Source organism: Martes martes, assembly GCF_963455335.1.
Source record: "Martes martes genome assembly, chromosome: 15".
Classification (NCBI taxonomy): domain Eukaryota; kingdom Metazoa; phylum Chordata; class Mammalia; order Carnivora; family Mustelidae; genus Martes; species Martes martes.
Window position 1 is genome coordinate 667267 of NC_137903.1, and position 19432 is coordinate 686698.

At 64.0% G+C, this 19432-nt stretch overlaps 1 protein-coding gene across 1 annotated transcript in view; it reads left to right on the forward strand.

Moving 5' to 3' along the window:
* The first annotated feature begins 308 nt into the window (after nt 1–308).
* IL6R (interleukin 6 receptor) overlaps nt 309–19432 on the forward strand; it is a 39575-nt gene continuing 20451 nt past the window's right edge. Inside the window, exons 1-5 of the mRNA XM_080824520.1 lie at nt 309–548; nt 16018–16266; nt 16696–16819; nt 18595–18776; nt 19008–19174. Of these exons, the coding sequence (XP_080680646.1) occupies nt 464–548; nt 16018–16266; nt 16696–16819; nt 18595–18776; nt 19008–19174 (807 nt within the window). The 5' untranslated portion in view covers nt 309–463. The remainder of the gene's footprint in view (nt 549–16017; nt 16267–16695; nt 16820–18594; nt 18777–19007; nt 19175–19432) is intronic.

Sequence of the window (19432 nt, forward strand, 5' to 3'; positions counted from 1 at the left end):
GCGCCGCTTGGACAGCGCGATCCGGCCTCGAAACCAACATTCAAAACCCAGCGCGGCGCTCACCTCCCCGCGCTCCGCCGCACGGTGGGCCGAGCCGGGCCGGGGTCGCCGGAGCCGGGCCGGGTCGCCCGTGCGGACCGGCAGGTGCGGCGCCGCGGCCGGAAGCGGCCCCCGCGGTCGGCTGCGCGCGGGGCGGTTGCGCCACGCGCTCGGCTTTCGTAACAGCGCCCCGGGCCGGCGGGGGCCGCTCCTCCAGGGTCACAGGCGCCGGGACGGTCGGCGGCTCCGCGTCGTGCGCCCGCGGGAGCTGCCGCCCAGCCGGGGCCGAGGGGGCGCGGGGACGCGCCGGGCGCCGGGCGCGGGCCCCCGGGGACCTCGGCGCTGCCCTCGGGGCCGGAGCCCGCTCGCCGCCCCGCCCCGCCCCGCCGCCCCGGGAGCGCGGGGCCTCGGCCGTGGAGGAAGCATGCTGGCCCTGCGCTGCGCGCTGCTGACAGCCCTGCTGGCCGCGCCGGGGGCCGTCGTGGTCGCCGGGGGCTGCCCCGCGCCGGGTAAGAGCTCCGCGCGCGCCTGGAGGGCGGGGGCGGCCGGCGGGAGGAAGGGGGGCGGCGCCCCTGTCCCGCGCCCACCCGCCGCTCGCGCGCCCCACCGCGTCCCGCGCCTTTGGCCGCGGAGGCCGCCGCGCTGCCCGCTGCCCCGGCCCGGCGTGTTCTGGGAACGCCGCGTCCCGGGCCGCCTCCCTGCGCTCCCACGAGTCCTTAAAGGGCAGAGGCCCCAGCGGGCTTGGGGGCGCGGATCTCCCGCCCGGGGGTCCTGCGCGCTCTGCGCCGGCAGCCGTGGGGGCCGCGTGGCTGGCTCTGCCCCCCCCCCGCGCCCCGACCGCGAAGGGGCCGGTCCCGCTGCCCGCACTGGCCTCGGCAGACCCCGGCGCTGGGCGTTGAACCGGCCTGCGGAGGTTGGCCCGGGAGCGGACGTCTCGGGACCGGCACACACTGGGCTCTCCTTCCAGAGAGGAGGGGCGAGGCGCTGGGCAGCGGGCCCTGCTGCTCCTGTGGCCTGTAATCAGCCCTTGGCAGCCCTTCTGTGGGTCCTGGCAGCATGCCCAGCTGCGTGTCCAGGCTGTCCTCTAGCCCAGCGGCCACTGCTTCCCAAGAAGCTTATTTTAGGCTCCGAGGGCTTCTCTGAGGGGCAGCCTGCAGGTTTCTGGGAACCGATGGCTCCTGTCCTCGGCAGACATCCTCAGCCTGATCTCTGCCCGGAGTGGACTCCAGAGTCCGAGGCTGGGGGGCGTGTGGTGCCCCTGGCGCTGGGCCGAGGGACCTAAAGGGGTTCCCTCTGTCAGTGCGCACGGGGGACCCCTGCAGGGAGCAGTCACCGTTGATTGGGGCCACAGATACCGTACACTTGTGTCCTCATCCTCTGCTGGGTCTAAAATACACTTGGTGCCAGGGAGACAGGTTGAGAGAGGTTGGGAAGGGAGGTGGGCAGACCCTTGGTGGAGGTCCAGGCTCCTGGGGCTCCAGTGCTGTATGTCCCCCCAGAAGCAGAGCTGGGGCTGTTTGTGGGGAGGGGGGCTGAGCGCTGGGGCCGAAGGGGCTGAGGGAAGGGAAGTGAGGCCTGGGCTCATCCCATTGGGGTGCCAGAGGCCTGCAGGGTGGGGTGGAGGCTTCTGTGGTATCTGTCCTCTTCCCAGCCCCCCGCAGGGGGCTCCCCTGCTTGCGACTGTGCACCTCCCACCAGGCCCCCAGGGCACCTGCCCCAGGGGGATTCCTGCCTTGGCTCCTAAGAGGTTGCAGTCAGTCCCTGTTTGCGTGGTGGTCTCGAGGCCCAGACAGCCCGGGGAAGGCAGAACCGAGAGCTGGGGGAGGAAGTGAAAGCCCAGTTCAGAGGGAGAATGCAGAGAAGGAGAAACGGCCCCGCTCTCCTCCCACACCCGCGCAGACTCGGCCCACAGGCCGGGGAGTAAAAATGAAGATATTGTCCAGGAAGCAGGCAGCCGATGAGTGTGCATGTCTCGCCTCGGGGAGCAGAGGGGGCAGCAGAGGCCGAGCTGGGCGAGAGGGGAAATCCGCTGGGTCTCGGGGCAGGGGCTCGCGCAGCCGGAGGCCCGCTTTCCCCGCGGTCGGAGGCTGCCCGCGTGGCCGGGCCGAGGGCGCCGCTCAGGTGTACTTGCTGTCGGGGGCCCTGCACGGCTGGGACTTAGGTGTTGGGCGTGGAAGGCCTGGACACGGGTGACTCAGGTTCCTGCCGCCTGCTGCGGAGCGCCACGGGGCACCGGCAAGCGCGCACAGCTGCCTGTCTCTCCAGAGTCCTGTCTGGGCGGCTGAACCCCCCTCGAGGCGCGTCTTCCTGCCGCAGCGCCTGCCTGCCCGCCCTCCCAGCCTCACCCCTGTCGGGCCTCCCCAGCTGGGTGGTTTGGGTCTTGGTGTATCAGAGTTCGCGGCTGTGTTGGCTCGATTTTGGCCCCTACCCCAGATCCACTGCGGAGACAGCTCTGGAAGGGGGGAGGGTCCCTTTTTACACGAGCCTGCGATCGGCTCCGGTGGTGCTCGGGCCGCTGAAGGCAGGCCCTCCGCCCTCGGGCTTCTGGTGGCCAGAAGTCTCTCCCCGCCTTGGCTCTGCCCTTGTTTATTCACTTGAGCAAACACTGAGGCCGCGTAAAGCCCTGGGGGCCCGTGTGGGACCGGCCACCCTGACTCCACCCTAAAAGGAGCTTGAACAGGGCCAAGAGTAAGTCCCTGAGAGGGACTGAGACAACCCAGCCGCCCGAGGCCTGGCGGTGCCAGCGTCCTAAGGACAAACTGTCCGGAGGCGGGATGGTGCGGAGGAAGCGCCCGGGAACAGACCCCAGCGCGGGCTGCCGTGTGTGTGAGGGTCCCCGGGGCCGCAGTGCGCGCCGTGCTGTGCATGCCTCCCCCTTGCCCGGTCGGCCCGGGTGCCCCCGACCCAACCCATGTGCCCCCGAGGCAGCAGCCGCTGGTCAGGTGTGGCTGCTCCGTGTAAATGGATTACGGTGGAGTCAGGTCACAGCCGCCGTCCTCGGTTGCTCAGCAGCGTGCGTGGCGGTCGCGTCCCGGACACCGAGAGTCTCCGTCACTGCGGGAAGTTCTCCTGGGCGTGTGGCCGGGGTGGAGGGGGGGACCGGTTCTTCCGGAGCCTTCCTGCTGTGGCCAACGCCCCCCCTCCCCCGACCTCATCTTCTCCACGGGGGGCAGCTCAGCACCCCAGCTCTCTGCCCAGCCCGGCTGTGCAAATAGGGGGAGCTTCTGTGAGGTCCCCTCCTGGAGCCTCGCTGTCCTCATCTGGAAGATACAAGTAACGAAACACCCAACCGGTGGTAGTAAAGGTGAAAGGCGAGAAGCTACGGGAAGGTGGCTCGTGGGGAGCGGAGCGCGCTGGCATCCCGGAGCTGACAGTCCGCGCATTTGAGCAAACTGTTCCGACTGCTTGTGTCACCGACGCGCTTCTTACCGCAGCGCGCAAACAGGAGCAAAACAGACCGAAGTCCCGGGCTCCCTGTGCTTCGGTTTGGAGACGAGAGTTAGATACGTGGACCCGTGGTACCGCCGTTGTGGTGGGGGCATGGGGGAGGGGGAAGCAAGCTGGGGACAAGCGGGTGGGGGGCTGGGACTGTGTGCATGTGACAAGCCGTGGAGCTGGCCTTTTGGAGGGGAGGCTCTCATGGAGAGGGTGACGTGTGAAGGGGGCCTGAGGGAACTCAGTAGGGATCCCTCACACTCCCCCCGGGAAGTTGCAGCCGCCGCCTCGCAGCCTGATGCGGCTGGCACCAAGGGCCTCTAGGCTCTTGGGCAGAGGGCTCCGTGGGGACACTTGGTGCCCCTTGGACACCAGCGGGAAGCTGCCATCCAGGTAGGGTCTGCAAGAGAGTGCTTGAGGGCTGGAGTGGGCGCTTCACTCTCTCCTGGGCCATGAGATCCCACGAAGTCTGCGGCCCTTGGCACAGTCGCCCTTGCCCGGTGTGCTGCTGGGTCCCCGGCGGGCCCCCCACTCTCACCTGCCCTCTGCCGGCTCTGCCCTGGGCTCTGCCCGTAGGAGTGCGGCCCTGAGGCCCTGCGTCCGGGCTGTCCCTCCAGCTCCTGCGCTGTGTCCTCCGCCTCCCAGCCGCCTTTCCCGAAGAGCGTGCTTGGTCTTCCCTCCCCGCTCAGCAGCACCGCGAGTGCCAGCCACATGTAGAGAAGCGCTGGCTTCTGCCCCAGGCCGAGCGGAGGGCGCTGGGCCCCTTGCGCACGTGGGACAGGCGGTGGGGGGGGGGCAGGTTTTGTCGGAGGGGAAGATCAGGTCAGTTTTGGACATAGGGGAACGGAGACAGGGATCAGCCAGTGGGAGACGTGGGAACTGGAGTTTGGGAATGAGGACGGGGCCTGCGCTTGCGGTAGGTCTGTGGGAGCGGTCTCATGGCAGCTGTCATTTCGGGCCTGGAGGGTGGCCGGCCTTACAGGCGTTGAGTGTAGCTGGGGAACAGGAGAGAAGAGGCCTGCGGGGCCTGCTCGGGCTGGCTGGGGAGGAAGGGACCGAGGAGGGGAGACTGGTGGCGTCGCAGGGAGCCAGGAGCGTTGGGGTCTGGCAGCCCAGTGGGTACAGCTTGGGGAAGAGGAGGGAGCAGTCCTCGGTGTCCCACAGTGTCCCGCAGGGCAGGGGGCCAGGCCGGAGCAGGGCTGGGCCCTGACTGGTGCGCTTAGCAACAGGCCGGCCTTTGGTGGCCTTGACAGGAGGAGTTGCAGTGAATGGTGGAGGCGGGAGGCTGCCGGGAGGGATCCGTGAGAGGACCGGAGGAGGGCAGCCGGGCACGGTGGGCGTCGGCTGCTCTGTGAGGAGGTGAGCTGTAGACGGGGTAGAGCAGCGGGGTGCGCCTTTGCTGGAAAAGTGGGGTCAGGAAAAGGGATTTCTAGAAAGACAACTGAACTGTCAGCTTGCTTGCGTGCGGATGGAAACGATGGGGCAGGTCGACGGAGGTGAGAACTGCGGAAACCGTCCCTGAGTGGGCGAGAGGAGACTGAGGCTCAGAGAGGTTGTGGGGCGCCTGAGATCACACAGCAAGGAAGTGACAGGCCAGGCTCTGAAGCCCGCTCTTTGCCCTAAACCACATGTGCTGCCGAGTCCACCCCCACCCGGCTGGAGGGGACAGTGATGCCAAGGTCACTTCTCTCTTGCCAGCGCCCACAGCAGAGGCCCACCACGAGATGACGCCTTGGTGTGGAAGGGAGCGCCGCCGGGGCCCAGGCGGGCTCTGCCGCCTCTTCTTAGTGTTGAATGGTGCGGAAGGCCGCTCGCCGGCCCCCTGGTTTGGGGCAGGTCACGTCCAGCCTCGGCAGGCAAGACTTGGACACACAAGTGGGGCTTGATGGATGTTCCTGATGCCGGGAGCCCATTCGGACGGGAGGAGGGGCGGCTAGAGCCCGAGGACTCCCTTGCAGAAAAGCGGAGGCCACTGGGGCAGTGGCGCCAGGAATTGCCGAGCCGCACCGGCGGCTCCATTGGTGAAGCGGCTTGGTTTCGCCTCGGGTTGTGGTCTCGGAGTTGTGGGATCGAGCCCCGCGTTGGGCTCTGTGCTCAGCACGGAGTCAGTTTGGGTTTGTCCCCCCCCCCCGCCCCGCCCCTGCGCTACCTGGCGCGCTCCCTCTCCCATGGCTCGAGTTTCCTGAGAGATTGGCACGTCTGGAAAATAAGGCTGGGGTTTCACCTTAATTACCGGATGTGAGCCTCACAACGTCCTTTTGAAGTGTGTTGTCTTTTTATTTCCAACTTATGGATGGGAGAGTGGGGTCTGAGGAGCCTGAGAAGCTGGCCCGAGGTCGCGGAGCTCCTCAGTGCACCCTGTGCCCTGCCGCTGGAACTTGGCTCTGAGCCCCGGGGCTGGCCTCACCCTCACCGGTGCAGCCCTCTGACTAGGAAGGAACGCTGATTAAGAGCTCGGTGTCGCGTTACAAGGATAGAGTCCTTCCCCCAGTCTCCTGGTGGGCACGGGGCCGTGGGGAGGACCCCTGCGGGGTGAGCTCCCTGGGGCAGTCTGCGGCCTGCAGGCCCTGGACGTCTGTAATTTCGAGAGAGCGCCCAGGCTGCACCTGTTCTGACCCCCAGCAGCAATGAGCGAATGCCCGTGTCTAGACCTTTGCCCAAAGTGTGTTATTAAACTAGCATCTACACAGAAAACGGAGTCTGTGTGGAATTAATTTGCATTTAACTTATCTGAGGGAGACTCTGGGTTTTTCCATGTTTGAGAGACATTTGCATCACCTGTTTCTCAACTTAAATTTGGGTTGTTGGTCTTTTTCTTATTGTTTACAGGAAGTCTTAATATATTAAGGAATTTAGGCCTTTATGATGTGATTTATGAATTTTTTCACTGGTTTGTCAATTAGTGTTTTGACTTTTTGGGGGGGACGGTGTTTGCCATGCTGGTTTTTAAAAATGTAGTTGGGTTTATCAATCTCTACAGCTTCTAGGTGTTGTTTCATACTTAATAAGATCTTCGTTTTGCCAATATTTTCTTAAAAGATTATCCCCCCACCCCGTGGCTTGGAGGGGTTTTTCTATTTAAATATTTGATCCGTTTTGAGTTTATCATAGACTGAGGCATGAGGTGTGGCTCTGTTTTTCCCCAGTTATAACCTACTGTCCCTTTACAGTTTAGTGAAAATCATTTCCCCCCGCGCTGGTTTTATTTTATTTATTAATTTACTTAGAGGGGGGAGGGGCAGAAAGGGAGAGAGAGTCTCTGGCAGACGCCCTGCTGAGTGCAGAGTGGCAGGAGCCCAAACTCCGACCCTGAGAGCATGACCGGAGGGGCAAGCCAGAGTGGGTCCCTCAGCCCCCCGAGCCACCCAGATGCCCTTCCCCCACTGAGTTTGCAGGTCACCTCTCGGGTCTGCCAGATGCCCAAGTGCTTGGGTTTCACCTGCTTCTGGGTGTGGTGAGCAGTTGGGTCCAGGGTTTGAGCTGGTCCCTGAGACAGACTGTCCTGCCGGGAGGGGTAGGGGAAGGCCTGGAATAGGGCCTTTGCTGAGCCAAAACTCAGACGGAGCCGCCCTTTTTTTTTTCTTTTTAATTTATTTGACAGACAGAGGGATCACAAGCAGGCAGAGAGGCAGGCAGAGCTAGGGGGGAAGCGGGCTCCCCGCCGAGCAGAGAGCCCGACGCGGGGCTCGATCCCAGGACCCTGAGATCAGGACCTGAGCCGAAGGCAGAGGCTTAACCCACGGAGCCCCCCAGGCGCCCGGTAAAAGACTGTGGTAAAATACAGATCGGGGGGATCGTCTCAGCCATTTTAAAGTGTGCAGTTCCTTAGTGCGCGCTAAGCGAGTTTCGGTGATTGTCATTTCTGAGCCATTTCTCGTTTTTCCATGACTTGAGTCTGTCTGGGGCGGCCCTGTGCTGCCCCCCCGGCGGCGGCGGCGGGCGCTGTGAGGTTTGGCGGGCTCGTCCCCTTCTCCTTCCTCCGCCGCCTCGTTCTCGTCCGGCGGCCCTCGCTCACTTTTTGAGTCAGCCTGTCTGTCTGTCTCTGAAACGCTCCCGACGGTATTTTTTATGAGGATCAGGTGGGATTTGCAGATTGCTGGAGGCGCACCCGCAAGGCCGAGTCTTCTGTCTCAGAGCGTGGCGGGGCAGGGGGGCCTGGGACCGGCCAGCTGCCCGCTCCAGCCGCGGCCTTCCCGGGGACCCCGGGTGAGCTGGAGGGACCGGTGAGGTGCGCGGGTGCGCGTGCGCGCGTGAGGTGCGTGTGCGCGCGTGAGGTGCGTGTGCACGCGGGTCCGTGGGCGGGCTGAGGTGCGTGTGCGCTCAGGTGCATGGGTGAGGTGTGCGCGCGTGAGGGGCTTGTGCGCCTGGGTGCGTGGGCGGGGTGAGGTGCCTGTGCCTGGTGAGGTGTGTGGGCCGGGTGAGGTGCGTGCGGGCCGTGACCTGGGCCCTAGCTCAGGCCGCCTGGGACCGCGGGAGCCGACTTCGGGGCCTGCATAACAGACGCGAGCGCTCGGCGCGGAAGTGCCTCTTGGTGCATTTTCACACGGCCTACGCCCACGTGGCCAGCAGCGAGGGAGCAGAACGCCCCACCGCGGCGCCTCCAGCGAACACGCAGGCCGTCACCCCCCACCCTCCCCAGGGCGGGCTCCCGGCTGACCACCGAGGCTGACTTCAGAGATGGGAATGGCTGTGTTCCGGGGGGGCAGCCGAGTACCCACGGGCCCCAGCCGGCCTGCCGCAGCCCCCACAGCGGCTCCGGGCCGGCATTCCCAGCCCAGCCCCTTTCTGGCCCGAGGCAGAGTCAGTCTCGGCCTCCGGGGCCTTTGGGCTGTTCTCTCGGCCTCCGGGGCCTTTGGGCTGTTCGCCCTGTGTGGTATCTTTTCGTCTAATTAGGTGATAACCTCGGAGAGGTGACCTGGCCAGACCTTCCTGGCCGGGCCTGTGGATTCCCTGAGAGGCCCCAGGAGCGGGATGACATGTTTTCCCCTGGAGCTGGTCACCACTCAGGGCTGAGAGCCAGCACCTCCTTTGTATGGGTCCCGAGGAGCCTCCTCTCTCCCCAGGCAGGGTGTAGTCCATGGTGCGGAGCCAAGGTCAATACCAACTCTGCCAAAGACAAGGCCGATAGGAGCAGGTACAGCTCCGCAAACAGGAGAGAGGAGGGGTGGCGCTGCTCTCAGAGGTCGGGGGTGGGGGGGGTGGGGTGGGGGGCGGGGCCGGGGACTGAGTTAGAACAGGAGGCGGGGCCTCTCCCTGGGACCTGGGGACTTTAGCATTTAGGCACGTGAATGGGTGACCTGGTGAGAGCAGGTGTGTGTGTGGTGGGGGGAGGGTCCCCCAAGCTGCTGCCCTAGGGAAGGTCAGGGTTGGGCCCTAGTCCAGCCGGCAGGTGTGCCTGGGGAGGCCTGCGCCCCTCTCGTCCCTCACACCCGGGACTCCCTTCCCGAGCTTCTGTGATGGCTGGAAGGGCAGGAGGAGAGCAGGAAGTGACGGGTGGCGGGCAGCCCAGAGAAGGGGCAGCTGGGGGGGAGCCCAGAGAGGCACCTGTCCCGGGGGAGAGAGACCCTTGGCCAGACGGACCTGGAGCCCATGCTGTTTGAATCTGGCAGGTTCCCGAACTTGGGTGCCTGGGTCGCCCTACGGGACGAGCTTCCCTTTCTGGCGAGGTGGTTGTGAGGAGTAGCAGGCCCGGGAGTGCTGATGCTCTCGACGGCTAACGAGAGCGCGATTACAACGCGCGAGTCAGGAGAGCTGTTTCGGGGGTAGATGGAGAGCACTGGGGACGTATTCTAGGCCCTCCGGGACCAAATTCTGAGTTTGGATACAGGGACCCGCGTCCTTTTGGATACTTTGCCTCGGCCACTCCCTTCAGTTGAAGGCCTTTATTGCTGAGAAGGGACCTGGTTTCTCAGCGACCTGCCTGAAACCCCGGGCCCCTGTAGCCCGGGAGGACGGAGTATGTTCTGCGGTGCGGGGAGGGGGGGGAGGGGGGGCGACGGCCAGACCTGAGTCCCTGCTCAGCCTCCAGGGCCCTGGGATCGGCAGGCGCGCCCGTGCTCGGTGGCCGCGGGCTGCGCCGCGGGCTCACGGCTTACATAAGCGGGGCCGGGAAGCTGACCTTGTTTCTGCGGGCAGCAGCAGCAGGGAGGGCCGTGGCGGAGTTGAGAAATAGTCTCCGTGTGCTTTTCTGATTATTGACATTTGCGAGTTTACTTGAAGAAAAAAAGGAAAACAGCAGAGCTGTTGGGGTTTTGGCGCCCGACCTGAGGTCCAGAACGGGGAGGGGCCCAATTTCCCAGAGAGTGGGGCGGCCCGGGCCTGAGGGGCCTGCAGGTGTGCGGCTGGTTGCCAGGGGCTTACTGCTCTCGAGGACGGGGACGCAGGCCGGTTGTGGGGGCTCCCGTCCTTTGGAGCTTTCCAGGGAGAGGAGCGGTGTTGGTCCGAGGGCTCTGGGGTCTGGCCGTCATCTCTCTCCAAACCAAAGTCATCCACTGTAAGGATGATAAACCTGCTGATGAATGACGTGTTTTCAAGCTGGTATTGTCCGAGGTCCGCAGACACAGATGTGCTTCCTGACCCGCGAGAGCTGATGAGTCCACACGGACAGATGCTAGGGGCAGGAATGGGGTCTGAGGGCTCGCTTCACAGTCCGACGGGGGCTTGGCCAGTGGCTCCGTGAGGAGCCCAAGGTTGCCTGAGAATTGTGGTGAGACGGGGGCGGGGGGTGGGGTGGACTCGGGCCGCCTGTCCCCTCCCCATGTGGCTGCCCCTGATCCCGGATGCATGGTTCCTGGCAGGCCAGCAGCCCTGTTGCCCAGGACGGTGGCCTTCAGGGGGGTGTTGCTGGGAGGCTTGTTTTCTGGAGTGGACACCTCGGTTTCAGTCCGCGGGGATGTGCTTTTGTCCCCTGTGGGCCCCTTGCCTTCGCAGGAAGCTGGGGTGTGGGGCCTGCCGTCCTGCTTTGGACACCGGCCTGGGGAGGAGTGAAAGAGGCTCCCGGTCCTCCAGTGCCGCCTGCTGTCCCCTGCCTCTGTGGTGCTCGGTGCTGGGGCCTGGGGGACAGCAGGCTCGTTCTCCAGGTGATGGGAGGGTGAGCAGAAGGAAGGCGCGGTCTGGCTCCTGTTGGGGCCTTGGGCCTGTGCCCCTCCGTCCGCAGAGGCTGGTCTCAGCCCCGAGGGCCCCCGGCCGCCCGTCCTCTGTGAGCTTTCGCTTTCTGGTGCCCTTTCCAGTTCCCCCCATCAGAGCTCCAGTCACTGCGGCCCCAGTGCTCAGACCCCCGACTCAGATCCCCCTTCCCTGGATCCCTCAGGACGCTGGGGACAGCCCAGGACGGTCGGTGGTACAGGCAGCGGTGAGTTCCCTGCAGGGCGTCGTGGGGTCTGAGGTCCCGCCGTGGACGAGGAGGACGAGGAGGCTTGGTGCACAGTGGTGGCGGCTGTCTGTGCTGCCCCGGCGAGGACTTCCGGCCTGGCCCGTGGTGGCACACGGACGCCCTCGTGTTCTCTGGAGGGCCGGGCGCAGGCCTGCAGCCCTGCCCGCAGACCGCGGAGCTGTGGCTCAGGGGCCCGCGTGCTCTCGGGTGGGTGCTGGAGCGTGGGGGCCGCCCCCTCCCTGCCGCCCCCTCGCCCAGCGCCCAGTGCCCAGCATGTGAGTGAGGGCCGGGAGGTGCATCTGGAGGGATGGCGGGGCCCCAGGGGCTGCCCAGGGCCACTCTGCCCACTCATTCAGGGAGCCGTGCTTGGGGAGGGGCCTGCTTGCTGGGGGGAGCCGTGACCTCGAGCAGACAGGGGTCTGGCCGGCAGAGCTGAGGGCCTGGGCTGTAGAGCCCAGTGGAGGCAACAAGGGACAGAGCCTGGAGCCCAGGGATGGGCAAACCCTCTGTGACCTGGAGAGACTTGTCCGGAGGAGCCCGCTCTCTCCCTCCCAGTCCCCTTGGGCTCTGGGCCACGTCCCTCCTCCCGAGGCAGAGTAACTTGGAGAGGCCCAGGCTGTGCTCTGAGAACAACACGGCTTCTAGATCTAAAATCTGCAAGAAGGTGGGAAGGCAGAGGAAGAAGTCACTTCCCGTCCCACCCTCTGGAGAGGCGGGCAGGGCTGAGAGGGGCCGGCACTTCCTCCCTGCAGAGAGCCGCGCCTGGCCCCGGCTCAGAGGGAGGTGGAGGTCCCGGTGGAGCAGGGTGAGCCGGGGAGGGACGGCCCTGCCCGCCCTGGCTTCAGCTCCCTCATTGTCTTGCAGTCTTTCCTGGCTGAGTATTGGACCAGCCTGCACAGAGTGTTTTCAGAAGCGAAGCTGACAAAGTGTTATTCCCAGGTTCTAGAAGAAACAGTTTGCACACTTTTGTTTTTTTTTTGAGGGGCCCTCTGTGCTCGCTGCGGGGCTTGAACCCGCAGATCGAGAGTTGCCTGCTCTACCGACTGAGCCGGCCTGGTGCCCCCAGAAGAAACGCATTTGGAAGAAGGGCTGGGACAGGCAGTAGTTGCCAGTGGGTGGTTTATAATTAATCATTCCCTGTTAAAAAAAAATGGTGACTCAGTTTTAAAGACTCAGAAAACCATTACTCAAGCGACTTGGCAGAGGGAGTGGCCATCGGGTCGCTCCCCAGCTCTACTTTTGTGGACGAGGAAAAAAGCCTTTTTCTTTGCTATTTCTCGAGCTGCCCCAGTGCCGTGGGCATTGTTAGAGCAAGCAGGGAGGGACCGGCTGGTCACCACACACGGAGGCAGCTTCCGGGCCGACCTGGGGGAGGGACGTGGACAGAGAAGCGAGTCTCCTGGAACTGGCAAGTGCAGAAGCAGGACGGAGCTCCCTCTGGCTCTGGGCTCCCAGCAGCTCCTGGTCTGACGAGCGTTGGCCCCAGACCACCGTGTCATCTCTGACGAGCTCTCTTGGCTGTTTATAGTGGGGAGGCCCTGCCCCTGTGGGTCCCTCTCCAGCACCGTGCATTAGACGTGTATTAAGCACCTACTGAGTTCTTTGATGAATGTCTCATAGTCACGGCTGGGGATGGGAGCCGGGCCCTGTGAAAGTGTCAGTGGAAGGAGGAGCTGCGCGCGGACCTTCTGTAGCCAGCCGTGTGTGTCTGTCGTGTCTGTCGGGTTCTAGTGGCTGGTGAAGCCGGATTTCTGCTCGTCAGCTGAAGGGGGACGGGGAAGGTCAGCCCCGACCTGCGTAGTCCTCCGGCGGTTTCCGCGTCTTGGTCCCCGCGGCGGTGGCACCTTGTGCACGAGCGTCACATCTGTGTTAACTCTCATCCGAGAGCTGCCTTATCAGGTGGAAAGTGGAGAAGCCACAGTGTGGACACGGTGAACACAAGTGTTGGATGGTAAAAATAAAATCTTAAAAATAACGAACAAAAGACAGCGGGCCTGGTGGCTCCATCGATAGGGCGCGTGGTTTGATCTCAGGGCTGTGAGTTCAAGTCCCACCTTGGATATAGAGGTTACTTAAAAAAAAATCTCCAGGGGCGCCTGGGTGGCTCAGTGGGTTAAGCCTCTGCCTTCGGCTCAGGTTATGATCCCAGGGTCCTGGGATCGAGCCCCGCATGGGCTGTCTGCTCAGCAGGGAGCCTGCTTCCCCCGCCCCCCGCCTGCCTCTCTGCCTACCTGTGATCTCTGTCAAATGAATAAGATCTTAAAAAAAAAAAATCTCCAAAAAAAGAAGCGTTGGGTGGGTCTTCTAAACATAGCTTCATCGGGCACAGATGGAAGTCATTGAGGACTCTGGACCGGATGCGCCCGTGAGGTGCCCACCGGCGTACGCACGCTCGACTGCGTGTTCAATCATGAAGGAACAGGACACGTGACACACATGCTGGGACCAGCAGCCCCACTCCGGAGAGCCCTGCGCAAACGACCAGGAGCGCATGGGAGGGAGCTGATAGCCGCACTCTGATGCGGCCGATGCTGGAAGCCCCCAACCCTCCCTGGGCGGGAGACCCACCGTTGGGGGGGGGGTATTGCAGGCACAAGGCGGGTGAGCTACGGCTGCTCCTGGATGAGTCCCAGACCCATAATGAGTGACGAAAGCTCGCTCCAGCAGACTGCGTGCGGACCTTTTATAGAAAGCTTCCAAATCAATCAAGGCCCAGAAAAAATTAGGGGTCTGTGTGCAGCGAACCTATTTTTAACAGTAAAGACGGGTTGCACCCGAACTGGAACACCGCCAAGGCGGGGCGCCTTCCGGGCGGCGGCGGTGCGAGCGCTGGGGTTCTCGTGGTGGGACGTGTGCTCCCGTGGGTGGGGACCGTGTTTTGCAGCGGCTTCAGAAACAGCATCTGACGTGCCGGCGTACGCTACCGAGGGTCCCACGTGAAGGGTGTGCCGTGGCTCGGGCTTCCTAGAGCCGCCGTGCTTCTAGAGCCATCGGGGCAGGGAGGCACCCTCCGGGGACCCGGGCTTCCAGGGGCCTGGGTTGTGCTGCTGGTGGGGAAGCCTGGTTCCCGCGTCCCCGTTCTGCAGTGGGGAGTGCGTCTCGTGTCTCGAGGGCAGGGTCTTTCTGCTGCCAGACGGTGTCCTCCTCCCTGGGGTCCTTCTTGATTATCTGTGGGGTGCAGGTCAGAGAAGGAGGAGAAATCACGGCCGAGCGGTCTAACGAACCAGCCCGAATGGCCCTCCCTGCACGGTGAGATTCGACTACTTCTCCAGAGTCCAAAGCTGGCGAAGAAACCCGGTGAGGACCGGCGGCTACCCTACCCCTGTCCCCTGTCCCCGAGTGGCCAGCCTCCGGGTACAGGGTGCTGGAGGGGGGCATGTCAGGCTGCAAGTGGTGAAGTGAGGAGGGCTCTTGAAGGCCGCGCCGTGCCCAGCGGTTGCTCCGGGGGTGCTCTCCAACTGGGGGTCTCGCCGTCCCTTAGTCCCTCTGTCTGCCACCTTGGATGTGGTGGGGCAGGAAGGACAGCCTGCCAAGTGTGACATGAGCTCCTCCTCCCCAGAAGAAGGCTTAGCGGGTCAGACCCGTTGATGCTGGCCCTTCAGGCCGGGAGCTGGGGGAAGGTGAGGGCGGTTCCTGCCGGGCTTTTCCTGAATCTTTGGTGGGATTTATTGCTTCTGCTTGCTAACCGATGGTTGGAAGGGCCAAGTGTGCTTTTATTTATTCTTTTATTAAAGATTTTATTTATTAATTTGAGAGAGAGAGAGAGAGAGACAGTGAGAGCGAGCATGAGAGGGGAGAAGGTCAGAGGGAGCAGCAGACCCCCATGGAGCAGGGAGCCCGACGCGGGACTCGATGCCGGGACTCCAGGATCATGACCTGAGCCCAAGACCGTCGCCCAACCAACGGAGCCACCCAGGCGTCCCCGACTGTGCTTAATAAGAAAATGGCTGTATTTCCTGGCTTCGATCCCCCTAGCTGGGTGGACGCATTTAATTAATTGGTTGACTAATTTTATCTCAAATTCTGTGACTCTGTTTAACCCGTACTGAAGAAAGTTCACCTGTTCCTTTAATTTTCAATATTCTTCTTGAGTCGCACATACGTGATACTTTGCAGGGGGAGGGGGCACATTTGTTCTTTTTTACCTTCCGATTTGCTCCCGAGGATAAAAATAGCGTTGTCCCGCAGGTTTCGTAGGCAGGAGTGGGTCCCCAGACAGAGGGGCCGCCCCGCCGCTGCGCAGCCAGCCTCCTGACGCCCCCGCGTCTGACCGCGTGTGGAAGGGTCCCCTGCTGTCCTGAGAGTCCTGGTGCGGCCCTGCGCGTGCTGAGCAGCGGGGTGTGTGCGTTCGCTCAGTCGCTCGCCTGCCGGGTGCCCGGCGGCCCCTGCTGTGTGCCAGCCAGCGGCCTGCGCACGGACACAGAACAGACCGGAGCACAGGCTGTCGATTCCCGTGGCATTAGAGTCTTGGAGGGAAGACGGGGGCAGACGTGGTCACCCTGTGGCAGCGGGTGGGGGCCGGGCGAGGAAGGTGGCGCCGGTGGGGACCTGATCCAGCCGGGGGTGAGGGAAGGCCTGGGGTGGGCGGTATGGAGACCTGACAGAGAAGGTCATGGGGGCAGGGTTGGGGCTCTGTACCCTCGAGGGGCGCGGGGAGAGGTGAGGCCTGTGAGCGTTGGGGGGACAGGTGGTGCGCCAGGCCTCATGCTCGGAATTCATGCTGTGGCCAGTGGCAGACCCCCGAGGGTTTTCTTTTTCCTTTTCTTAAAAATTAATTTATTTTGTTTCTTTACTTATACATTTAAAAAAGATTTTATTTATTACTTATTTTAAAATTTTTTACTTATTTGGAAGACAGAGTGCAAGTGTGGGGTGGGGGAGAGGCAGAGGGAGAAGCAGATTCTCTGCCGAGCAGGGGACACAGGTCTCGATCCCAGGACCCCGGGACCATGATCTGAGCCAAAGACGCTTCACCTACTGAGCCCCCAGGCGCCCCGAGGGTTTTCCGATCAGAGGAGTCAGGTGGCTTCCCGAGGCCCCTGGGGGCCGTGGCTGGGACCAGTGGCTGGGCTAGAGAGGCGTGTGGATCTGAAGCCCCTGAGACTTCCCAGACCAGGAGCAAAGCCCTTCTTGGCTGCTGTGGGTTTACTGAGCGTCCTCTCCCTCCACAGAGGTGGCGAGCGGTGTGGTGACCAGCCTGCCTGGGGCCAGCGTGACCCTGACCTGCCCGGGCGGGGAGCTGGGAGACGACGCCACCGTTCACTGGCAGCTGGGGCATCCTGTGGCCGGCTCCCCGCAGGGCAGCCGGGCTGCTGTGGGCAGAAGGCTGCTGCTGAGGTCCGTGCGGCTCAGCGACTCTGGAAACTATTCTTGTTACCGGGACGGCCGCCTGGCCGGGACCGTGCGTTTGCTGGTGGACGGTGAGTTGAGAGCTCGGAGCGCTAGGGGACGGGTCCCGGCTGTCCCTTTAAACGCCTGTGATTTCCCTGGCCTGACAAAATCAGGAAAGATCCCCTGCCCTCTGCCAGCCCCGAAATGGATGAGGCTGCTTGGGGGCGGGGCCGGGGGCGTCTGGCCGGTGGGGACCCCGCCCTCCTCCTGGCCCGAGTGCTTAGGGCTGAGGCCAGGGGTGCACAGCCTGAGGCCTGGAGTTGGAGGCTCCTCCTCCTTCACAGCGTCACCCCTGTGCCCAGTGTCCCTGGTGGTTAGTGTGGTTAATTTTATTACCTTACTGTTGTGGCCAAGATTGTACGAGTGTGTGTGTGTTGGGGGGCTCGGTGTGGTCTTGGGGCTGGCTGGGGGGCTGCAGGGCCGTGTTCCCCCTCATACTGGCTGTGCTCTCCCTTCAGTGCCCCCCGAGGAGCCCCAGCTCACCTGCTATCGGAAGAGTCCGCTCAGCAACGTAGCCTGTGAGTGGGCTCCCCGGCACCCGCCCTCCCCGACCACCAGAGCCACGTTACTGGTGAGGAAGTTGTGAGTATCTGGGCCAGGCTGTGTGTCTGTCTTCCCCGTCCTTCGGAGGCCCCTGGAGGGGCGCCGGCTCTCACTGGGCGGCTGGGCAGGGGTTCCCAGACTTCACCACTTGGGGATGTGGGAGGGGCTGGGCGACAGAAAGGGAACTTGCCGGCCGGCGGGGCTGCTTCGGGACCACGTGACCCCGTAGCCGTAGCCGTGGGGGGAGCAGTGTCACTTCCCTTGTTCAGCAGATGGAGAGGCTGACGTCAAGGCATCCACGAACTCGCTTTAAGGTCATCTTGCTTGTAGGTGGCTCTGCGAGGATCAGAGCCCAGTCTGTCTGAGTTTATTCAAAATGCCAGGTTTGGGGTTGGCCCTGAAGAAGGTGCAGAGGCCCCAAGAGGGCCCGAGCTGGCCGCTCCTGAGAAGTGCGGGGTGTGAGCCTTTTATCAGGTCCCTTCCCTAGGAGAGGCCTCGAGAGCCGTGGTGGAGCAGGTGTGGGGGGAGGTCGGGTGTGGAGTGGGGGGCTCCTCGGGGCCTGGGAGGAGCTCGGAAGGCTGCGGGGGGGGATGCTGGCCGCGAGTCCTGGTGCTGGTAATGGAGTGTGAGCTGGAGGTCGTCAGGGTCAGAGATCCGGGTGGTGACTCCAGGGCTTGGTTTCCTCCGGTGTCTGTGTGCCGAGTGTCATCAGGGGCCGACCTTACTGCCCGTTCTCCATGCATGACTGTGCCCACAGTGCCCCTGCGAGTGGCACGGCTGCCCATAGGGGGAATTGGGACCTCCGGAACGCAGACCCGGGTCATGGGTGTTGTCGTTTGGGACCTAGAAGGTGTTTGTCCCCAGACAGGGTGTCCCGCCCCGCCCAGACCTGCCACGGGTCCCCACGGCAGCTGGGGTGCCTCCCGGTCCTGGCCTGGGGAAGCAGGAGGAGAGCTGCCAGCCTGTGGGGGAGGGTGCGTGCCGCTGCTTCGCCGGGTGCGCTCGGCCCACGGTGCTGGCTCACCCGTTCTTCCCAGCGTGGGCCCCGGGCTGCGTACTTACCAGGACGGCTGGAGAGGCGCCCACCCTCAGTACCCCTGGGGACCCACCCCTCCGCGTTAGGTGGGACAGAGGCTCTGACTCCGCCTGGGGGCGAACAAGCAGGGGGAAGCTTGTTCTGGGCAGGGGTCGGCCCCTGAATCGGCAGGGACCTGTGGCCCCGGCGAGCGGCCGGGTGAGTGGCTGCCCGCCCCTCCTGCGCCCACACGTGTCCTAAGTGGCCGCGTCTGGCTTCCAGGCCCGGTGGGACCGTGTCTGACTCACCCTGAGTGTCTGTAGCTGCCCGGAATTCTCTTCCAGGCTCATTGGCCTCCTTGGGAAGCCAGGGAGCAGGTGCCCGGCTGTTCACGGGCTGTCCTCGTCCCCCGAGGCCAAGTGGTTTCTGTTAGAGACTCGGGGCTGGGGAGGGGGCCTCCCTGAGCTCCTTGCTGCCCCTCCCTGGGGACAGAGGCCGGAGGCTCCCTCGTCTAATGCCTTAGGGGCGGGGTGTGCTCTAGCTCGGCACTGGGACCCGCCCGCGCAGGCACTAACCTGGTTGCCTCCCTCCCCGGTCAGCAAATCCTAACACGCCCCCGTGGAGTGGGTATTACTGATACTCCCATTTCCGAATGAGAAAACAGAGGCTTGGTGAGGTTGGATGATCGACAGAAATCAGGAGACCTGCGAAGTGCTGCTGAGCGTGGGGTGTCTCGGCCTCGCGGCCCTGAACGAGGGCGGACGCCGGCAGCCAGCCCGTCCTTGTCCTGTGTCCACAGTCAGAGCCGCCCGCTGGGAGACTCCCAGGAGCCGTGCCCCTACGCCCAGGGGCCCCGGAAGTTCTCCTGCCAGCTGGAGGTCCCGGAGGGGGACAACTCCTTGTACATGGTGTCCCTGTGCGTCAGCAGCAGTGCTGGGACCAAGTCCAGCAGCCTCTACACGTTTGAGGGCTACGGGATCTGTGAGTAAGCCCTCGTGCGCCCCGGCCGGACGCCCCCGCCCCTCTGACGGCCCTCACGGACGGCTGGGGGGCACAGGGGCTGGCGCTGCGCTGTGCCGGGCTGGTGCCCTGGGGGCTGGCAGGGGACACGGGGTGGGGGGCTGGTCTGGGCACTGGGGCGTCTCCGGCCTGTTCCGGGGGGACGGGGGCCACGCTTGCCGCTGCATGGGAGCCTGCCGTCCTCGCCCACAGTGCAGCCCGACCCGCCGGCCAACGTCACCGTCACGGCCGTGGACGGAAACCCCCGCTGGCTCCGCGTCACCTGGAGAGACCCCCCCTCCTGGAACTCCTATTTCTACAGGCTGCAGTTCGAGCTCCGGTACCGGGCTGAGCGCTCGAAGACCTTCACTACGTGGATGGTAAATCCTTTTACTTACGGAGAAGTGTGGCCGGGTACTCAGGGTTCCTGGGATGAGACACCCGGTTCTCTGTGGTCATGTGACTCCCTGCTGTGCGGGCGTGGGTGAGGCCCGGGTCCTCGGGAGGCTGGGTTGTCTCGTTCAGCGCACGGCGGTGAGGATGCCGTCCCCCGCCTTCACCGGCCTGAGAGGATGCGCGTGCCTGGGACAGGCAGCTGGGCCGCAGGCGGGGCGAGGGCACGGCTGGCAGGGCCCTGC